Raw genomic sequence first — 23,188 nt, 5'->3', positions numbered from 1 at the left:
CTCTTTCCCCTCTGTTGTCCATGTGCATGGTCCTGTCCCCTCCCTATTGCTTTCTATGGATTGTTGTGCTGCACTCCCGTCCCGCATGCCCTGTGTGGTGTATTGTGCTGCTGCAAACCCTGATGCCTGCCCTGTAGGGTCAGTTTGGTGCACCTCTCAATGTCCCTCCTGTACTCTGTTATCCGAGTCCATGTCCCTACCCCAATTCCTCCTGCCTACCATGATCTAATGTACCATACTTGCGAACATTTTGAACTTGGTAAGAGGGAGATTTTGAAATAAAACTGGGGTATTGATTTTCCCCTTTGAGTTACATTGAAAAAGAGAAGATTGTAGACAGGGAACAGATCAAGTAAAGCCCATTTGAGCTTAAAAACATTGGACGTTTCCAGGCTGAAACGGGTCGGTTGGCATGTATGGTTGTATGACCACTGCCTCTTCCTTCTGCCCACAATGGTCTATTATATTGCCACAGCCTCTCTTGCCAGTCCTGTATTGTTGGTTTGTTGCCCCTGCCCCCCTTTCCACTGCCCTCCATAGTCTGGTGTGCTGCCACTGCCCTTCCTGCCTGCCTAGTGTGGTCAAATTGTTGCCTCTGCACTCTCATACCTGCCTTCAATTTTCAGAGTCCGTGCCCCTGGCCTCTGCCTCTCAACAGTATCCCAATGAACAACTAGATTACTAACATTCTATATTTATTACAAAAGTGTGGAATGCCGGACGTCATCTTGATGTAATCAAAACTCTAATGCCTAGAGCATTTCCTTTAGAAATTACATATATGAGAGGGTCTTATTTGCATCAAAATTATGGTTAGTGCTCTAAAAAACTAAAATGAGGACATATTTTCTGAACTTTTAAATTATTTGTAATCTTAGTTTTTTTATCCAGTTGACCACTTGATCAAATGTTGCATCCAAGGGGAGAGGGTGTGGTGTTACTTCCAGAGCTGCAGACTTTGCAACTGGGGAACCAGGTTGGAGTTTCTGCTTCAGCTCAACTTTCTGTGATTCTGGTCAAATCACTTAATCTACCCATGTCTACAAGCAAAATGAATTTGATCTTGTGTGATGTAACTAATGTTCATGTAAAGCACTCCAATACCTGACAAGTCTGCACTATATAAAACTGCAAATACTCAAAAAAAAAATTTGCACACTTCTGTCATTGGGCTACATGTGGTCTACATGTGGGCAACATCTGGGTGATATTTGGGCTACATTTGGGCTCTTTTGTCTCTGGTGGCCATCTTGGGAGATTTATTTGTTATGAAGTTTCCTAATTTCCTCATTTACTGCAGTCTCCTCAGTAGGAAATGCTTTCAGTGTTTTACTTTGATTCCATCAAGAAGGTATTCAGATGTGTCAGACATTTTCCATAAATTCTGAATGTTAGCACTCTAGTTGCTCATTAGATCACTGTAGTAAAGCTACTGCTCACCACAGAAGTCTGCTGCTAGTATTAGAAGTGCATGTTTCAGTCTGCATATCAGAATGTTTTTATGAAATAAAAGAGGATTTCAGAAGTCAAAATGTGCCCTAGTTTTTCTTTCTTCAGCACTAATCATAATTTCTATGGCAAATGAACCCCCTCATTGTGTTCCTTTTTAAATTAAATGTTTTAAGTGTTACCACTTTATTCCAATCAAGATGGCTTCAGGTGTTCCATACTTTTGTCATAAGTAAGACTGTTAGCGCTCTAGTTGTTCTTTAGAGCACTCTGGGAAGCTGCAGTAGAACACAAAGGAATCAACTGACAGTCTCTGCCCTTGTTGGATGTACATGTTTTACTGAGAATGTCAGACATCATTCTCACATGACTGAGAAAGATAATGTGAATTTACAGAAAATATGCTCTCAGTTTAGCTTAAAGATCACCTTCCAAACCTCTGCAGGGGTGTGGAATTTTCCAAATAATCTAGTTGTCCAAGGGACAAAATGCCACTGAGATCTACATGTCCTGTAAAATCCACTTGTCCCACCTACCCCCGTTCCACATCAAACCTAAGGGCTCCGGCTGACAGAGAAACATTAATATATTTTAGCTTTATTAAAATCAGTAAACCATTGAATGCTGTGCAATAATAATGCTAAAGGAAAACTTGTCAAGCGATATTATTGCGTCCCTGCCCCCCCCTGCGCCCCCTCCCCTTAGCCCTGACGGCAATTCTTTTATTTCTATTCCCTTTTTTTTCCCATTTTTTTTGGCTGTGTATTTATTCCCACAAAATACGTACATTTCAAACCATACGTAATGTACTAATTTACCGTCACCCTTGGCTGTGTATTTATTCCCACAAAATACGTACATTTCAAACCATACGTAATGTACTAATTTACCGTCACCCTTGTAAAAACGTATGGGTGGGATATAAAAGGTGTCAGCCAGCGTGCCTCCTGCCATTTCCCCCTCACTTTTGCAGCTGGCCAGACGTGAGCCCTACGTTCCTTGCGAATCGGTAAGTTATATCGAAAAATAAACAGCAAAGTTGGGAGCTTCCTTTAATAATAAGAATCGTTTTTTCGCCAAATGTACCCTCTTTGCAACATTAATCAATTGTGTAATGTATATTTGTCGGTGTGTTTACGCAGTTATGGGCTGAAAGATAATAGCTCACTATTCTATATTAGGACTTTAAGTTATAAATAGCAGGTCACCAACGGAGGTCTCTTTTGAAAGCATTAATCTGCAGATCTGTTCCCATCCTTTGCACTCTGTAATCTACTTCGTACATGTTCTTTGCAGCAGGCATATTAACCCTCTGCACTAATTTCACCGAGGTCACAACCTCAACTATACAAAACACGGATCTCTTTCCAGGATGGTAATTCATCACACAAGTTTCCTACACATTTCTGTGAGGCCTGGTAATTGCCGACGGAAAGAAACACTGCAGCAGGTGCTTCGAAAGCTTTTAGTGCTGGCTGCCCCGAGTGCGACAATGTTTTTTTGCCCATAAGCCAAAGGAGTGAAAGTGTAGGAGTCGCATGTCACCCATACTGGTAGGCAGTAGTTTAAGAGTGCTTGGTGTGGAGAAGCACAAACACAGAGTCGAAAAAGAAACAGCAAAGTTGGGAGCTTCCTTTAATAATAAGAATCGTTTTTTCGCCAAATGTACCCTCTTTGCAACATTAATCAATTTTGTAATGTATATTTGTCGGTGTGTTTACGCAGTTCTGGGCTGAAAGTTAATAGCTCACTATTCTATATTTGGACTTTAAGTTATAAATTGCAAGTCACCAACGGATGTCTCTTTTGAAAGCATTAATCTGCAGATCTGTTTCCATCTGCGGTATGAAGGCTCCGGACCCGCGATGTTAAACCCGCGTTGCGATGGCAGCGCGTGAATCTGAATTAGTTGTAATGGGTGTTTCCCCCATGAAGCGGTGGTAGCGCAGCGCGCCTGCTTGTGATACGCTTTTTTGACGTCCTCATCTGAGGCGCCGAGGCGGGCCAGGCCTAGGCTTTTGTACTAATTAATCTACCCACGCACGGTTGCTAAAAATATAAATAAAAGAAAATCGCAGCACCTCCGTCACAATATCACACAATTCAAGCGGGCAAAACTGCTTATTTTACCTGAATGCTTATTGCAAGCCTCGTGGCGGCCACGGACTACTGCTTGCAGAGGCTGAGTGACGTTTCACTCCCCCAGCCAATCACTGGCTAGAGCCCAGTCATGGGCTGCTAGCCAATCAGATGCCGCCAAAGGCTCTCTGCAAGCTTCGGATTGGCTGTGAGCCCCAGAGTGCCCACAGCCTGTTGTTTTAACGCGATTAAAACGTGATTAATGTCTACATGTCCTTCGGACATAAATAGACAATAAATCTTCTTGCCCGTCAATATAAACAACATGGTTCGGGCGTCGGGTGATACGATTCCCCCACCCCTGCCTCTGTGGGAAAAGTATGAGAAAATAGTTTTCTCTCAAACATGGTTCGTGATATCACAGCAGAAGGCTTTTTCACATGGTAAAATCACCTTAGAACACACCACAATTCCTAAAATGAGTATGGTACCATCAACAAATAATTTATAATGTAACTAAAGTCTTAAAACCTTCTATTAACTGCAATGCTTTTTAATGAGGTGCCATCATGTATATTGGTCCCAAGATGGCTGCCAACACTTCTTAGATAAAGTACTGACAGCCAATCAGATCTCACGATGAGATGTGTGGTTAGACTCCGCCCAGATATGTATGTGATTTTACTTTTGATTATCTCAGGAACTACTGTACAGATTGACACCATATATGCAAAAAGCACATGCCTGACCTGAGGACTACCTCTTTGCCAAATTTCAAGTAATTCTGTTCAGCCGTTCGGGCTGTACCTTGGACTAAAGGTCCCTATCGAAAATTGCATGGGGAAAACGCGTTTTGGGACCCCCCTTTTTTCTCAGCCCCCGCTTGACGAATCACCCCGAGACTTTCAGGGTAGGAGCTGAGCGGAGCACCGCGTGCCCACCGTGCGTGCACGGCACTAACTGCGTAAAGTGGGCGCGCGGTGCGCGAAGCACACCGCGCACGGAACGAACTGCGTGAAGTGGGCACGCACGCCACGAACGGCGTAAAGTAACTTAGCATTTAAAAAACCGTACAAATTCACTGAAAAAACCATAGGTTTCACACACGTTATAGTTAGGAATTAGCATTTAAAAAACCTTGCAAATTCACTGAAAAAACCATAGGTTTCACACACGTTATAGTTAGCGGACATTTCACTCATAAAAAAACAATGAAATTCCCCCGTTACAGTTAGTGCAGGCAACTATAACTCACGCGTCCGCAATCCTCTGCTGATGCTAATACTGTATTTAGACACTTATTTGCCCATGTCTTCTTCCATTAAATTTTAGCTATACATATATTACAAATATTTTTTTTTCATAAAGACACATATGTCATCAGCAGAGGATTGCGGTCGCGTGAGTTATAGTTGCCTGCACTAACTATAACGGGGGAATTTCATTGGTTTTTTATGAGTGAAATGTCCGCTAACTATAACGTGTGTGAAACCTATGGTTTTTTCAGTGAATATATATATATATATATATATATATATATATATATTCACTGAAAAAACCATAGTTAGTTAGGAATTAGCATTTTAAAAACCTTAGAAATTCACTGAAAAAACCATAGGTTTCAGGGGCATTATAGTTAGCTGGACTTTTCACTCGTACAAAACCATTGAAATTCCCCCGTTATAGTTAGTTCAACTAACTATAACTCGCGCGCCCGCAATGCACTGCTGATGACGTCACATATTACATCACTCAGGACATGGTCAGTGACATAACTCATGACATCACTGATGACATCATCCAGTGAATGTGTGTTTTTCTGAAAATTACATATGTTTTATATATGTATATCTCAAGGTCGATGGAAGAATAAATGGGTATATAAGTGTCTAAATGGAGGATTTGTTTTTGAAAAATTGATTGTATAACTGACTGATTAAGTGTATCTTAGTGAATACATGGCTTAGTGAGTAATGTTTAAATATGTAAATATCTGTATCAGTCTCTCACTGTGTATAAGTGGCTGCATGGGTTGGTGAGTAGCTACATGAGTGTCTATATAGGTTATTAGTTGTTTTTTTGAGTATCAGTATGAGTGTCTGAGTGTCTGTATGGTTCGGTGGGGGTATTACGTAGTGCATAGGTGCATGAATGAGTGACTCACTGTTTGTGTTGAAGACAGCATGTGTGCAGGACTGTATGGGTGGATGAGTGTGTGTATGGGTGTGTTAGTGAGTGAATGACTGTCTCAATAGTGTCTTTATGAGTAACTACATATGTTTTAAACTAGTATATGTGACTATTGGTGTATATAAGTGAGTATATGTGAGAGTGAGAGATTGAAAGAGTTCCTGTATGAATAAGTATGTGTTTCTATAAGTGATTGTTTAAAAGACTAAGTATGTGTAAGTTTCTGTAGAAGTAAGTGTGGTGGTGTGTGTATAACTGTATATGCAAGTACATGGATGTTTGATTCTTTATTAGCATGAGTGACTATGTGTGTGAGTAACTCTATGGATGAGTGGCGTTGTGTAACAGGATGTATAGGTGTATGAGTACATATGATGAGTGAGTACATGTATGAGTGACTGTATAGGACTGTTGGTGAATGAGTGGATGTGTATGTGGATCTTAGAATTACTGAATAGGTTGTTGTAACTGGTATTGGTATGTCCGTTGTTTTGAAAATTTTAGTTTCTATTTTTGAATGTGTGTATCAAAGGATATATTAGGGGGATAGGTGGTCTGCCACTATCACAAGGATGATGTCATCAGTGATGTCATTTGAGATGTCAAGAGTGATGTCACTGACCATGTCATGAGTGATGTAATATGTGACGTCATCAGCAGTACATTGCGGGCGCGCAAGTTCTAGTTAGCAGAACTAACTATAACGGGGGAATTTCAATGGTTTTGTACGAGTGAAAAGTCCAGCTAACTACAACGCCCCTGAAACCTATGGTTTTTTCAGTGAATTTCTAAGGTTTTTTAAATGCTAATTCCTAAATCTAACGTGCCTGAAACCTATGGTTTTTTCAGTGAATTTTAAAGGTTTTTTAAATGCTAATTTCTAACTATGCCTACAGAGATATGACATGTGAAGAAAGAAGAAAAAAACGCACAGAAAGAAAAAAAAGAAATGCAGAAAGAAGCAACGAAAGTCCTTAAAGACGAAGAAAAGTGCAGGAAGAAGGGTAACGTGCAGAAAGAACAAACAGAAGAGCAGAAAGAAGCCTTGTTGCAAAATCATCCTGTACCCTCAACTTTTTCAGACGGATACTGGTGGTAACTGAGTCTGACTAACCAGTCCTAGAGCCAGTGCTATGTTAAAAGACACTCAGAATACAGTGAGAGCACCTACATACACTAGGGAACACTATCCATTGGGGTCCCTCTGTGATCAGCATGACCTCCTCTGTAAGCCCCTAGTATACAATAGGGCAGGGGATTAAAACTACCTCTTAAAACGCGCCACAGGGCGTGTTTGCACAAGTCATCTCAGGCCCCGTCCCCTCACTTCCCCACTGTGTAAACACGCCCTGTGGCCGTTTTTTAAGTTGGGAGATTAAGTCCCCTTGAATCCTGAGGGTCCCTAGGGTCCAACTAGCCCACTAGGTACCTCCAGTAAGCGCCACAGAGCTGCGTTGCAGAGCGGTGTAAAAAGTGACACGTCCTGGACCACCTCTCTGCAACGCAGCTTAGTGGCGCTTACTGGAAGCACCTGGTGGGCTAGTTAGCCCCCAGGGGCCCTCAGGATTGAAGGGGAATTATTTCCCCAACTTAAAACGCGCCATAGGGCGTGCTTGCACACGTCACGTCAGGCCCCGACCCCTCCCTTCCCCACTGTGTAAACACGCCCTGTGGCCGTTTTTTAAGTTGGGAGATTAAGTCCCCTTGAATCCTAAGGGTCCCTAGGGTCAAACTTCCCACTAGGTACCTCCAGTAAGCGCCACAGAGCTGCGTTGCATAGAGGTGTAAATAGGGGCAAGGACTCAGAACACCTGTCTGCAACGCAGCTCCCTGGCGCATACTGGAGATACCTGTTGGGCTAGTTGGCCCTCAGGGACCCTCAGTATTGAAGGGGAATTAATTCCCCAACTTACAACTGGCCAGGGGGCGCGTTTGCATAGTGCTGCAAGGAGGGGGCGTGGCGTCCAGCGCGATGCCGGTCTTTTATATTTTTAAGAAGGAGGGCTGTGTGGCCCCCTTTCTTTTTCTAATTTACTGGCCCTGGGGACCCCATCCCCCAGGGCCTGCACCCTATTTTTTTTTGTTGAAAAAAATAAATTTGGCCCTCCCAAGGCCTTAATCGGCCCCGGGGACCCCAACCACACCCGGGTCATGGCCTTTTTTTTTTTTAATGCTTTAGGAGGGGGCTGCGTTGCCCCCCCCCTCCTCAGGCCACTTATGGCCCCGGGGACCACATCCCCTGGGGCCGGCCTTTGTTTTTTATTATTTAAAAAAATATATATATTTATAGAAACACCTAGGACATTCTGGACAAACCGCATGTACCTATCACCATGACGATTTGCGTGATATTCAATAAAAGGCGGCTATGTATAGAATGAATCCACATGGAATGTATTTACACCGCTAGTGAAGCTCTGAAGTGTCTGACGCCCTACCGTGCCTAATCCCGGCGCCCCTGCCGGTGGGTACTCTCCAAGTAGACACCCTTGTTGTTTATTTATACAAATATGGGTAGCTATTGACGGGCACATTTAACATACACGCACACCAAGCCATTCAAAGGGGATTCAACAAAAATTCGACCAAACTATGCAAGAAACCCCCCCTCACGGTTAATAAAACACACATCCACCGCCGGATGTGTAATACTTTTTACTTTACTCTCTGGAAAAGAGACGAACCTCACTTGAGAGTCACAGCGTGCTCCTGGCTGAGCCCAATGCTGTGTTACACCCACCAGTGCCCGCAGAGTGCCTCACACCTCTGGGTTGTATTCCACCAGCTAGTGCGTATGCTATGACACTCTCTAGCCGATGTGCACTGTAACACCACCCCGTGAATATGTCATGCCACACTTGCCTTAGCACGGGTTATATTGCCCCATCTAACGTGCCTTCCTCGATGCCTATGTTATAACGCACTTACAAAAATGGGGTAACCCAAAAGTCAAGGACCTGGGTGTAAACTTAATACAAAAGACAGTGGTCCCAAACCAATTGATAACACAAAGCAATAATCCTATTAAGTTATATCATTCTACGAATCTGAGCTAAATAAGCAGAAATTATTTAAGATAGCTCATGGTATTCAATACAAGATTCCAACCTGAAAGCAGCAGCAACATCCAATTTTTGAATCACCATACATTTATTTACGCAATTTCATAAGTTCTATGATATTTGACACATGGTTGCTCCAGAGGGAAAGTGCATAAAGCAAGAGTGCTAAAGACAGATATTGATTAACTTCACAGGGAGACGGTTGTAAATCACCGTTCCAACGAGCCTGGTCACGTTTAAAGATATCACAAATTAATTATATATTTGGCAAAACAGAATCAAATTCTTGATGTGGCACCAGTGAGACGCTACGTGCATGGAGGAAATAGACGGCTGCAGTTCGGCGATTCTCCGACTGTACGTGAGACAAGTAGATGGTCTCCACCTAAACTGGCTGTGACACTTCAGAATTGACCGATTTAAACGGTTGCAGTTTGGCAGTCTGTGAAATTACGGGAGACACGCATATGGTCTCTATGTGCAGTTCTGCACATCATGTAGTGACACATGAAGTTTAAAAAATTGGTCCTCACACGTTACCACTAGGAACGGGACGCCTGGATCCATACCAGGCATACAATCAAGTCTAGGACCCCTTCAGGTTGCCCCGCCCTCCCCTTGTCCTGAAGAAAACCCGCACGGCCAAGGTTCCAAATTTCCTCTGTGCCACTTAGACGGGTCGAAACGTCGACGCCCCTTTTGAAAAGCCTGGGACACGCAATCTTCTTACTTGCCACATCAAGAATTTGATTCTGTTTTGTCAAATATATAATTAATTTGTGAGATCTTTAAACGTGACCAGGCTCGTTTGAACGGTGATTTACAACCGTCTCCCTGTGAAGTTAATCAATATCTGCCTCACTGTGTTCCATACTATTTCCTTCTCACTCACTCACTCACCCTTCAGCACTCTTGCTTTATGCACGTTCCCTCTGGAGAAACCATGTGTCAAATATCATAGAACTTATGAAATTGCGTAAATAAATGTATGGTGATTCAAAAATTGGATGTTGCTGCTGCTTTCAGGTTGGAATCTTGTATTGAATACCATGAGCTATCTTAAATAATTTCTGCTTATTTAGCTCAGATTCGTAGAATGATATAACTTGATAGGATTATTGCTTAGTGTTATCAATTGGTTTGGGACCACGGTCTTTTGTATTATGTTATAACGCACAGCGCTATGCCATACATATTACAATCTGAGATCCATATCTTTGTCACAGTGCATATGCAACGTTACACTCCCCAGAACATATTTTATATTACAACTTTAGAGACTAGTTAGGTTACACAACACTGCCCTGTGCATATTACACTCCAAGGCGCATATCGCATAGCATGCGCTAGTGCCTGTGCTATCTCGCGCTCTCCAATGAATCTGTCATTGCGCACAATGTATTGCATATTATATTTCACGCCCCGGTTCATCTTATATCACACTTTTTGGTGCATAGTTTATACCATATACTATATCTAGTTTTCATTTTCAATCGTGCTCTCAGGACTATGTTCTATATAACACTGCGTCCACCTACCCTTTTCACGGGCATTACATTTTGCGATGGGGGGTGGAGGGTCAGGGGGTGTTTCTGCCAAGTGAGCCCGGAGCCACAGTCACAAACGTCCTCTTCTTCCTGAATAAAAGTGAGATTATGCTGCATACTTGTTCATATTTTAAGTAGTTCGCACAGACACATTTTAAAAACAATAAAGTTCCTAATACCCACCTTCTCTGAACAGTTAGCTTGCTGCCCCATCAACGTCCTCCCTATCCTCTGTTGTCTGAATCCATGGACTAGCCTCCTCCCTCCTGCCATGCATGGTCTGATGTGCTGCCACTGCCCTCCATTTAGCATGATGTAACAGTCCACTCCTCCTTCCCTCCATAGCCCAATTCTATGGACCATCATTGACCTCCTGCTTAGCCTCTGTGCTTAGCTTTCTGCCCCTATTCTCTTTCCCCCTGCCCTCCGATGTCTTTGTACATGCCCCTGCTCCATCCTTTTTGCCCACCATGTTCCATGGACCTGCCACTCCTATCTACTCTGAGTGTCCTGTTGAGCTGCCACTCCCCTCCCACCTGCCTAGCATTGTCAGATGACTGTAACCTGTCCCTGCCACCTCTACCCTGCCTGTCCACATGCCATGCCCCTATCCCCTTCATCCTGTCCTCCATGGTCCATTTTACTGCCACCACACCCTTCAGCCCTCACTGGTCTGTTGTGCTGCAACTGCTCCTCCTGCCTGCTCCGCGCGGTCTGTTGTGAGGCCCCTTCCCCTGAACTCTGTCTGTGCCCAGGTCCTGACCCTCCCTTCTATCCTCCATGGTCCTTTGTGCATGCCCCTGTACCCTCCTTCTTGCCCATCATAGCCATTGTGCTGCCACTAACCCTCCCGCTTGCCATGCATGATCTTCTGTGCTGCCATGGCCCCTCCCACCTTCCTTGTGTGGTCAACTAGCTGCTCCTGACCCCCTCCCACCTTCCCTCCATGGTCTGTGTGTATGCCATCATAGTCTCATTGTTGCTCTCCATGGTGTGTCTTGTCTCTAGTGCCCATCCTGCCTGACCTCCATGGTTACCTTGCTGCTCCTGCCCTGCCCCCTTGCCCCCAGCCCTCTGTTTCCATTTGCAGACCCCTATTCCCTCCCTCCTGGCTTGTCTGTTCCATTGTAATGCCCCTGATCCGTCCCTCCTGCCCTTTATGGTCTGTTATGCTGCAGCTTTCTCTCCTGTCTGTCCATTATGGTCAGCTAGCGACCATTGCCTCTTTCCCCTCTGTTCTCTGTTGTCCATGAGCATGGTCCTGTCCCCTCCATATTGCTTTCTATGGATTGTTGTGCTGCACTCCCGTCCCGCATGCGCTGTGTGGTGTATTGTGCTGCTGCAAACCCTGATGCCTGCCCTGTATGGTCAGTTTGGTGCACCTCTCCATGTCCCTCCTGTCCTCTGTTATCCGAGTCCATGTCCCTACCCAATTTCTCCTGCCTACCATGATCCAATGTACCATACTTGCGAACATTTTGAACTTGGTAAGAGGGAGATTTTGAAAAAAAACTGGGGTATTGATTTTCCCCTTTGAGTTAGATTGAAAAAGAGGAGATTGTAGACAGGAGACAGATCAAATAAAGCCCATTTGAGCTCAAAAACATTGAACGTTTCCTGGCTGAAACGGGTCTGTTGGCATGTATGGTTGTACTACCACTGCCTCTTCCTTCTGCCCACAATGGTCTATTATATTGCCACAGCCTCTCTTGCCAGTCCTGTATTGTTGGTTTGTTGCCCCTGCCCCCCTTTACACTGCCCTCCATAGTCTGTTGTGCTGCCACTGCCCTTCCTGCCTGCCCAGTGTGGTCAAATTGTTGCCCCTGCACTCTCCTACCTGCCTTCAATTTTCAGAGTCGTGCCCCTGGCCTCTGCCTCTCAACAGTATCCCAATGAACAACTAGATTGCTAACATTCTATATTTATTACAAAAGTGTGGAACGCCTGACGTCATATTGATGTAATCAAAACTGTAATACCTAGAGTATTTCCTTTAGAAATTACATATATGGGAGGGTCTTATTTGCATCAAAATTATGGTTAGTGCTCTAAAAACTAAAATGAGGATATATTTTCTGAGTTTTCAAATAGCGACAAAGAACTTTTAAATTATTTGTAATCTTTATGTTTTTTTATCCAGTTGACCACTTGATTAAATGTTGCACCTAGGGGAGAGGATGTGGTGTTACTTCCAGAGTTGCAGACTTTGCAACTGGGGAACCAGGTTGGGGTTTCTGCTTCAGCTCAACATTCTGTGATTCTGGTCATATCACTTAATATCCCGATGTCTACAACCAAAATGAATTAGATCTTGTGTGATGTAACCAATGCTCATGTAAAGCACTCCAATACCTGACAAGTCTGCACTATATAAAACTGCAAATACACAAAAAATAAGTGTTTTGCACACTTCTGTCATTGGGCTACATGTGGGCTACATCTGGGTGATATTTGGGCTACATTTGGGCTCTTTTGTCTCTGGTGGCCATCTTGGGAGATTTATTTGTTATGAAGTTTCCTAATTTCCTCATTTACTGCAGTCTCCTCAGTAGGAAATACTTTCAGCTTTTTACTTTGATTCCATCAAGAAGGCATTCAGATGTGTCACACATTTTCCATAAATTCTGAATATTAGCACTCTAGTTGCTCATTAGATCACTGTAGTAAAGCTACTGCTCACCAGGCAAGTCTGCTGCTGGTATTCAAAGTGCATGTTTCAGTCTGCATGTCAGAATGTTTTTATGAAATAAAAGAGGATTTCAGAAGTCAAAATGTGCCCTAGTTTTTCTTTCTGCAGCACTAATCATAATTTATATGGCAAAATGAACCCCCTCATTTTGTTCCTTTGTAAATTAAATGTTTTAAGTGTTACCACTTTATTCCAATCAAGATGGCTTCAGGTGTGCCATACTTTTGTCATAAGTAAGACTGTTAGCGCTCTAGTTGTTCTTTAGAGCACTCTGGGAAGCTGCAGTAGAACACAAAGGAATCAACTGACAGTCTCTGCCCTTGTTGGATGTACATGTTTTACTGAGAATGTCAGAATTCATTCTTACATGACTGAGAAAGATAATGTGAATTTACAGAAAATATGCTCTCAGTTTAGCTTATAGATCACCTTCCAAACCTCTGTGGGAAAAGTATGAGAAAATAGTTTTCTCTCAAACATGGTTCGTGATATCACAGCAGAAGGCTTTTTCACATGGTACTTTCAGGGTCGGAGCGGAGCGCCCCACCTATTTTGAAAATTTCGCGAGGATTCCTCAACCGGCGCCAAAGTTGTTCCAAATAGAATGTTGCGGATTTCCTATGGACACATGGTCCTAACTATAAACTGGCAACCGCCAGTAGAATAAAATTATATATATGAGAGGGCACTCGACGGTGTTCTATTCCCTCCGGAATTATTCGCCTTTAGCAGCCCGCCTTTCTGCAACTCCAATGTTTCACCATTCCCGACGCGTTTCAAGGCGATGACGCCTCTTAATCATGGGTTGTATACAGAAGCACAGACACGCTCACCTGTCTTTCACTCCTTTTTATTCAAAGTTAATTTGGTGAAGAACCGCCCTCAGTGGGCGTGGCATGATGATTGCAAGCGCATTTTGGGAAATGCAGTCCTTTAGGTGAGTAATATTCCTTTGAGTAGGCTCCATGCCCCTGTAATATTTGAGTTCAATTTGAGATCCTTGAGTAGGACGGCGTTGAAAAAGGCAGGCTTTATTCTGCTAAGAACATCGTGCCACCCAGAGAGCGATCGTCCCCCTCTTCAGCCTTCTCAGCAGATGAGAATGGTGCTCCTCTCCCACGGCCATGGCTGCCGTGCAACAATATGAACCAAACAAACGCCACTGCGCTTGAGAGGGCACTCGACGGTGTTCTATTCCCTCCGGAATTATTCGCCTTTAGCAGCCCGCCTTTCTGCAACTCCAATGTTTCACCATTCCCGACGCGTTTCAAGGCGATGACGCCTCTTAATCATGGGTTGTATACAGAAGCACAGACACGCTCACCTGTCTTTCACTCCTTTTTATTCAAAGTTAATTTGGTGAAGAACCGCCCTCAGTGGGCGTGGCATGATGATTGCAAGCGCATTTTGGGAAATGCAGTCCTTTAGGTGAGTAATATTCCCTTGAGTAGGCTCCATGCCCCTGTAATATTTGAGTTCAATTTGAGATCCTTGAGTAGGACGGCGTTGAAAAAGGCAGGCTTTATTCTGCTAAGAACATCGTGCCACCCAGAGAGCGATCGTCCCCCTCTTCAGCCTTCTCAGCAGATGAGAATGGTGCTCCTCTCCCACGGCCATGGCTGCCGTGCAACAATATGAACCAAACAAACGCCACTGCGCTTGAGAGGGCACTCGACGGTGTTCTATTCCCTCCGGAATTATTCGCCTTTAGCAGCCCGCCTTTCTGCAACTCCAATGTTTCACCATTCCCGACGCGTTTCAAAGCCTGCCTTTTTCAACGCCGTCCTACTCAAGGATCTCAAATTGAACTCAAATATTACAGGGGCATGGAGCCTACTCAAGGGAATATTACTCACCTAAAGGACTGCATTTCCCAAAATGCGCTTGCAATCATGCCACGCCCACTGAGGGCGGTTCTTCACCAAATTAACTTTGAATAAAAAGGAGTGAAAGACAGGTGAGCGTGTCTGTGCTTCTGTATACAACCCATGATTAAGAGGCGTCATCGCCTTGAAACGCGTCGGGAATGGTGAAACATTGGAGTTGCAGAAAGGCGGGCTGCTAAAGGCGAATAATTCCGGAGGGAATAGAACACCGTCGAGTGCCCTCTCAAGCGCAGTGGCGTTTGTTTGGTTCATATTGTTGCACGGCAGCCATGGCCGTGGGAGAGGAGCACCATTCTCATCTGCTGAGAAGGCTGAAGAGGGGGACGATCGCTCTCTGGGTGGCACGATGTTCTTAGCAGAATAAAGCCTGCCTTTTTCAACGCCGTCCTACTCAAGGATCTCAAATTGAACTCAAATATTACAGGGGCATGGAGCCTACTCAAGGGAATATTACTCACCTAAAGGACTGCATTTCCCAAAATGCGCTTGCAATCATCATGCCACGCCCACTGAGGGCGGTTCTTCACCAAATTAACTTTGAATAAAAAGGAGTGAAAGACAGGTGAGCGTGTCTGTGCTTCTGTATACAACCCATGATTAAGAGGCGTCATCGCCTTGAAACGCGTCGGGAATGGTGAAACATTGGAGTTGCAGAAAGGCGGGCTGCTAAAGGCGAATAATTCCGGAGGGAATAGAACACCGTCGAGTGCCCTCTCAAGCGCAGTGGCGTTTGTTTGGTTCATATATATATATATATATATATATATATATATATATATATATATATATATATATATATATATCTTGCCACCCTATTACCTTACCCACTCCCTAGACCCTAAAAACTCCTTTACCTGCCCCTAAACCCTAAATGTAATTTCATTTTAGATATGTATATATAAATAATATATCTATATATACACACATACCCACCTACCTTATATATACTTACTTTGCAACGTAAAGGTATGTGTGATAAAATGCGTGGCAACAGTATTGCAGGATAAAGGATGCGTGGTAAAGGCATAGCATTTGAAGCCCTCATTGTAAATGCAGTTTCCCGTGTAACACATGGCTAAAACTCATTGGTATAGCCAATAGCTCTGACATAGGGGAGACCTATTGGCTTTGAAACTGCTTGTTTTTTTTTTTATTCCTGTAAATAACATCAGTGGCGCATTCCACTCCCCTAATTGCATCCAAGATTGTTAAAGAGGAAGGGACAAAAAAAAAAAAAAGAGCAATATTTGATACTGCTGTTTATACAGTATGGAAGTAAAGTCCTCTAAAATGTAGGTACTTGAGGGGATCTTTTTAGTTAACTATGTACTTCTACAGTGTAATAATACTTATCAACTAATGCAATATCATATATACAATTTTTTCTATGACATTTGTTTATGATTGTAACTGCACTTTTAGCTGACTCGATTTTTCATTTTAATCCACCTCAATGGCCTTGGATAAAAGTTTGACCTACCAAACTGTACTTGACCAATTGATGGAACTATTAATATGTGTTCACAAGAATTTCGGTGTGTGATTAAAATATATGCATGTTACCAGAGTAGGTAGCTTGCTAAGGACATCTTTTTTGGTTTCCAAAATTGGCCCATTTGTAGTGCGATGAGCTACAACATGGCAATTAGCGCTAACCTTTTTTATGGACTACGGCAAGGATATCCTTTAGTGAAGGACAGGAACTGCTAACTTTAACAGTCAATGACACACTGTATAGAAATAACTCACAGCTGGGTCAGGGGTACAGCATGAGAAAGGTACGCCACATCTCTCCCGGCTATTGTTGTCAAGCGTGCAGTTGAAGTATTCATTCAAATTCCAGTCATCCGGACTTTGGGCGCCACAGCACATATTCTGCGAAAAACAAAAAAAAACATTATCAGTTACAGACTAATTTTCCTTTAATTATTATTTCATACAAGCTCATAGCACTGGAGTGCTCTGCAATATGAACAATGCAGAGTTCTGAGATTTTTGCAGATGCTAATTAATTCTGTTCCAAGAGTAAAGGTTAAAGGAGGTTGCTTCCTTTGCTGGACATGTTGCAGAATAAGCCTTGTCACTTTGTCTTCTTTTGAAGAGGCGAAGGTAGTTGGGACTCATGGTCTTTGGCAGAACCTTCGGTATCATTTCTGAAATATCTTCAGTTAGCTGACTAGGCAGGCTCTGGTACGGGGCATAAGAACTCAGAGGGAGGCCACGTATATCTAAGGAATGGGGTAAAGTTCAATCATTTTTGTGAGTTCTAACTGATCAGATAATGTTGGCTTTACTGTAAAAAGGTAATTTGTGTAGGTCTTCTCCTTGGGCAAAGACTAGTCATAGCACAACTACTCATTGGTCAGTTAAGCTTAAACATTAGATACGGGGAGGTGGAACCATGGCCAGTCAGCAGATTCTAAAGCATGTTAAGACAACTGGATCGATCTAGACATTGTGATTCTAGAAACTAGACATATAGCAGCAGGTAAATCAGTCCTTAATGGTACTCATGTTTGTTTTACCACAGGCTGTCTCACATTTGTGATAAAGATGTTGTAATAAACCGGAATCTAAAAATCCATGCACACGACGAGGAAGACTGGAAACTGACCAGAGCTTTGTAGCAGTACATTGTGAACAAGGGTGGCGATATCTCAGAACTGGTCCAGGAAGACAAGTAGAATCAATCGCCTTATGTCAAGAAGGAACAAATAGGTTAGTCAACCTGTAGGGTACCATTATAGCAAAAGAGAAAATTCATAAGAAAGAATGCATTTTGTCAAATAGGTGACAACAAGAATTTAGATGAGGGTGAGTAAGGAAAACGTTACTTACCCTGTAAGCATAGATTTGTGCACGTAGTGCTGTAAGTTCACATGGTGTGCATACTCCAGCCATCTAGTGTTGGGCTTGGATGTGTACAACTTGTTTTTCATTAAAGAAGTCTTTGAGTCACGAGTTATGGTGAGTCCACCTATTATTGGTAATGAGCATTGGCATCAGCTCCATTGTTATATTGTTTCGTTCCATCGTCTGGTTTTGACGTGCATCCTGCCAGCTCAGGTTCAACGCCCTCCACTGTTCAACACCGGTGCCTCTCGGTTCTTCCACCCGGATCCGCATAAACAATCTTCTTCTGCTTCGTCACATCCATTGACTTTGATACCAGAGTTCCTTCCACTGCTCTTCACCCTCCCTTTCCCAGAGCCTTGTCAGCTTCTTCCATAGAGAGCTCAAACTGTTCATAATGCCATTCGAAATAACCCTGAACGGATCACCATCACGTTTGTAACTAGTGTCTCTCCCTGGAGCACTATGAGGCATCCTGCACTACCTGCCTTGCCTTTCAAAACAAAACAATACCACGGTACCTTCAAGATTGACACCTAGCTCGACTTACCATGGCACGCCGTCAGGAAGACAACACCCATGAACTCTTCGGGCCAAGATTTCAAGGTGGAGCCACAGCCAGAAACTTCGGGGCAACAGACCGTCTGTTTCAACCCAGAACTGAGCTCACACTCCAACTGTGAGGCAGAGGAACTGCCTCTCGTCCACCAAAAGACGTTGACTGAGAGTACGACAGCCCCCTCCACACCCACAATGGCACCAAGCCAAGCACCAACCTCAAGAAGGTCAGGCATCGAGCCCCAAAGTCTGTGTTCAGACTTCTAGTCCACTGAACAAAGGCCTCAGAGCAGAGTCCGAGCCAACCATCGGGGCCAACAGCAGCACCAGCCCCAGCCATCGGTGCCGACTAAGCCTTTGAAGGTGGCACTAAACTGCTTTGGCTCCCAAGAATCCTTTGGCACCGAAAAGCCACATGATGTGCAAAACCAAGCGTCGGCATTCAAGCGCTGGGCGCCCAAAGCCCCCATTGTCAGTTGGGCGACGGACCAAGAGCAACCTCGAAAGCAGCCCTGGCAGGGGGCTCAGGGTAAACACCGTATTGTTGACCTTATCAAGTCCGCTATTCGCCAGGACTAGAGGACTCAACTGAAAAGCACAAAGCCTACAGTCTGTGGTGGAGTTTGTTTCAATTCATTTGATTCACTATTCCAATTACACTGCATTATTCACCCACACCACTGTCTCAAATAGGGCCTTATCAAAACATCCAAAGAGCTCCTCCTAATTTGTTTAGGAGTTGTAGCCCACGACACAATGCTTTGTGGTGTGAGGAGGAACCCCTATGATCAAGCATGCCACAGTTGGTGGGTGAGGATTTTCGTCCAAATAACAAATTATCCCTGTACACCTAATTTAACATACTATTACTTTAGCTTCCTAGACCCGGGTGATTCATTGTGTGTCTGACTTTTGTTGTGCGGAGCCAATACACGCTGGTCTCTAAATTTCCTCTGGCTTTTTAGTGTGTTTGATATAACTGAATAGACACAGGCACTGTATTAAAGTGTTAAAGTAAATCGTAAGAATAAGAAGTGCAATCACAGTTTTCAGAGACAACTACACTCTAAACTGAGTGGCCAAAGCTGCTGGGAAGTCTTCATTTTGTTACGGAAAGGAAAGTTACAGTGTTGCACAGTTTCTGGTGATGTGTTTGTAGGTACACCAACTAGGATGTAGAGGGAAGATAAGAATCATAGAAACGTTTCTCTTGGTTTTGTTCACAAGCAATCTAGAAGGAAAGTAAAAGAATAAAGTTACTGTGAGGATATTTGTATTTTAGGAAAATACTGGTAAAGTTCACGCCAGTGCTAGGTACCAGGAGCAATTCTGTATCAATCCATACAGAATTATTTGTAAGGTCCACGTACTTGCACTCTACAAGGAATTTAGAGACTCCAAGTTCCTAGGAAAGCAAAAGCACACAGATACTATTCATCGAGAACACAGGATGTTCACCACTTCAGAGTACATAGATATAAGGTACACTTCAATTTGAGATAGGTCCAATTGTACCAACAATGGGAATAGCGATTTCCAAATCCCAATTTTGTTTTTTACAAATCACAATTAGCAAATCGCTATTCATAATGTATAAAACTTTTATTTTTAAATTACTGATTCTCAGTGGGTCGCACACCAACCAATTCATGACTAAAAAATAGGGCAAGTCGCAGTTTGCAACCCATCAGGGATGACAGCTGTCACAGGGAAGGTGGCCTGCTAGGGTCAGCATACCACCATGTCTGTGATAGTTTTTAAATAAAGCAAACTTTTTTTTTTATGCAGCCCCTTTTTCTTAAAGGAAAACGGAATGCGTAAAAAATATATTTAAAAAAAAAAAGGACCATTTTAATTTTTTAGGTCTCGCCTGACCCAGCGCATGCGCTGGTTTGGCGAGACTTTTTGAGAGGGCTCCAAAAAGTGCTACCAGGCCAGCCTAGACCTACAGTACAGGTGCGCGGCTGCACACGCCGAACTTGACACAAGTACTTTCACTTTCGCTTTGATGTTTGATCGCGATCACTTTCGCGGCTGCACGGCCGCTTGACATAGCCAATAGGTCTTGTTTTTGGGACCTTATAAGTATTTAGTTAGGCATCTGTTGCATGGCTAAACACTTATAGGATCCCAAAGGCGAGACCTATTGGCTATGCCAATGCTTGTTTTTTTTTTGTTCAGGGTCGGCAGTTGTCTGTGAGGCCACTGGCTGCTATTAAAAGGTCTATTTTTAACACACTTGAAGGGGACCCCCTTCCCGTTTGCAAATGGGTTACCACAAAGTTTGACCTGCTGATAAAACATTGTTTTGCAACAGGAATTCAGTTGAAAATCATTGATACATACCACTGCGATGTGGTATTTGGAAAGAACGCCCTTAACAGGCCAATTCCAAATACCGAATCACAAACTCCGATTTTTATTCTGTAGAATCGCACTTTGGTGTTTTTACAATAAAAAAGCATTTTTGCAGCCGCAAGTGGCCCAATTCTGTGAATCGCTCCACTTGTGACCTCAAAAACGATTTGTACTTCTGGTTCACAGACATTTGACTCCTGTTTGGTAAAAAGTCATTACTCATGAATATAAAAAAAGTCTTTCTTTGTTCTAAAGTAAAGTTTTTGTGGGGTCCACCCAGAAGAAATCTGTGGAGAATGAAGCAAGTTATTCCTTCCCACATCAAAATTATTTGAGACATTCACTGAGGAGTCATTCTCAAGGAACATGGAAAATTAAACAGTTCTTGAGTAGATGTTCTTTAGGTCTGCCCAGAAGCGATTCATGAGGAACATTTAAAGTTCAATAAAGCCTACAGGATTACTAATGATAACGTGATTTAACCATCCTGTCTCCTGAACTGTCCATCGAAGATAAACAAAGAAGTAGAATGCACTGGGCGGTTACACTTATGCAGTTACATTTTCTTACCATGCACATATCAGAAGATATCGGAGTTAAGCATCAAGCCTTTGAAGCAGTGTGAACAGTGTACTGAATTGAAGCATTTGTATAGTCTCATACCCCTGATTAAGACGGACACATTCTCAGGTGTTTGACTAAGAGGCAACTCCAATTGCTGTGCATGAATGGTGAAGGTATACTTTTAGAGTACTTTCTGCTGAAATTGTTGGGAGTCGAGCAAGAGGTATGGATGCGTGCTCCAATTGTGTGCCGACACACTTGTCAAGTGAAGCAGAGATGTATGAGAGATGAAGTCACACTAATGGACATTTACAATTTTCGATGGGCAGAGGATGCTCTCATGGCTTGTGTTTGTTTGGTAGAACCTGCATTTGTACTGTGGTCTTTGAGGGACGTGCTGGGCGTAGTGTAGGAGGTTTGGAAGGGAGCTCTCACTGCAACATGCCACTGTTTGGTGTATGAGCTGATGGACAGTTAAAATATTCAGGTTTTTAATACTAGTAAATAGGATTTTGAATCAGATGCAAAAGTGGGTGGAATAGTTGGTTAGACAGGATGTGTCTTGTGAACTGTGCAGTTTCATGGCTTATGGAGAACTACAGAGGAGATTTTGGTAGGAGTTCTTTAACAGTAATGGACCTTAGTTCAATGAGGAGCGGGAAGATTCATGCTTGTGAATGGAGTTACAGCTTTGCTGGACTGGATGGAATGGTCAAGAGTGGTGTTATGAGGTAAACTTGGGTGGCAAATCAGCCATTAATAAGAAGTAGTCCTTAACTTATCATTGCTCCTTCCTCAGTTTAATTACTATCCTGATGTCTCATCTAAATAAGGTACTGAGAGGAATCGTCTCAAGTGACTGTTCTCGAAGCGTATTAAATCCTCAAAGTAAGAAAAATACATTAATTGAAATAAACGTTTAAAAAAACCTTTTGACCGAAAATGAAGAAAACAAACTTATAAAGAAATCCTAACAAATACGAGGAAACACAAGTAGCAGTCTTACAGCTTTCTGCAGAGAGTCGATGAGATTCTGGAGGTCAATATCATCTCTGTAAGCCTTAATATTGTTCTCGAAGAACTCCTTGACTCGGTCCCTCACCCAGTCCTGGAAAAGGAAAGCCAGCACGGCCACAGCCAACTCCAAGAAAAAGATCAAAACGATGGCGCCACAGAACTGAGCGGAGACAAATGTGCAAGTTAATGGTTACAACATCCCTTCAAATCATCTTCTCACACATCCTTACATCAAACACTTTCCTCTTCTCAAGGTTCCTCAAGTCGATTCTTGGCAATATGATCTTATGGCACATTAACCATGATACAGTTCTTACAAGAATATACGTATCAATGCACTCAATGTTGAAGTCCCACGAGAGCATGAATAAGTGTCAATGTAAGGTATGACATCCACATAATCTGTTACATTTGCTTTCAATAAAACATAATTACAAAGTATAGGTGTATGAACAGTGAGTATGAAAAAACAAACGCATTAAACTAAAGTCATAGATTCACTGAACAGGTTAAACACAACAAGTGGCATTTCAAGTTTCCCTCCAAACTGGGCCAACTACTAGTTTTAACCATACTTTGCAAGGGTCTTCAATTGAGTGAGATGGAAGTTGAGATGAAATGTGTTGCCTCAATTTATCAGCCAGAGTGCCAATCAAGACAAGAATTGTATTGATGTAGTAATTAGCCCACACCAAGGTTCTCTTGAAACGTCAACTAACATACTGAAATATATACCATCGAGCAAAGCAAATGATTATTTTCAGGCCAGTGAAGCTGCAAGACTGTTGCAGAGAGTGTAATATGAACCAAGTTTCCATCTTGGTAGCCTTCAATCACCACCAACTGAGGACTAAGTTCAGACAACTAACTTGAAAGGTGAAAGGGTGAAAGCAGTGCACTGTCCAGTGACTTGAAAGTTATTTCCTTTTTTTTTTT

General features: G+C 43.0%; 1 protein-coding gene across 1 annotated transcript in view; it reads right to left on the bottom strand.

Annotated features, from left to right (window-relative positions):
- TSPAN14 (tetraspanin 14) overlaps nucleotides 1–23,188 on the bottom strand; it is a 306,394-nt gene that overhangs the window by 41,129 nt on the left and 242,077 nt on the right. The window contains exons 5-6 of the mRNA XM_085608121.1: nucleotides 22,242–22,412; nucleotides 16,652–16,777 (exon numbers count right to left, since the gene is read on the bottom strand). Of these exons, the coding sequence (XP_085464247.1) occupies nucleotides 16,652–16,777; nucleotides 22,242–22,412 (297 nt within the window). The remainder of the gene's footprint in view (nucleotides 1–16,651; nucleotides 16,778–22,241; nucleotides 22,413–23,188) is intronic.

Source organism: Triturus cristatus, chromosome 1_2 (genome assembly GCF_964204655.1).
Source record: "Triturus cristatus chromosome 1_2, aTriCri1.1, whole genome shotgun sequence".
Lineage (NCBI taxonomy): Eukaryota > Metazoa > Chordata > Amphibia > Caudata > Salamandridae > Triturus > Triturus cristatus.
The sequence above is the reverse complement of the archived record's forward strand: the minus strand, read 5'-3'. Positions and strand labels throughout refer to the sequence as shown.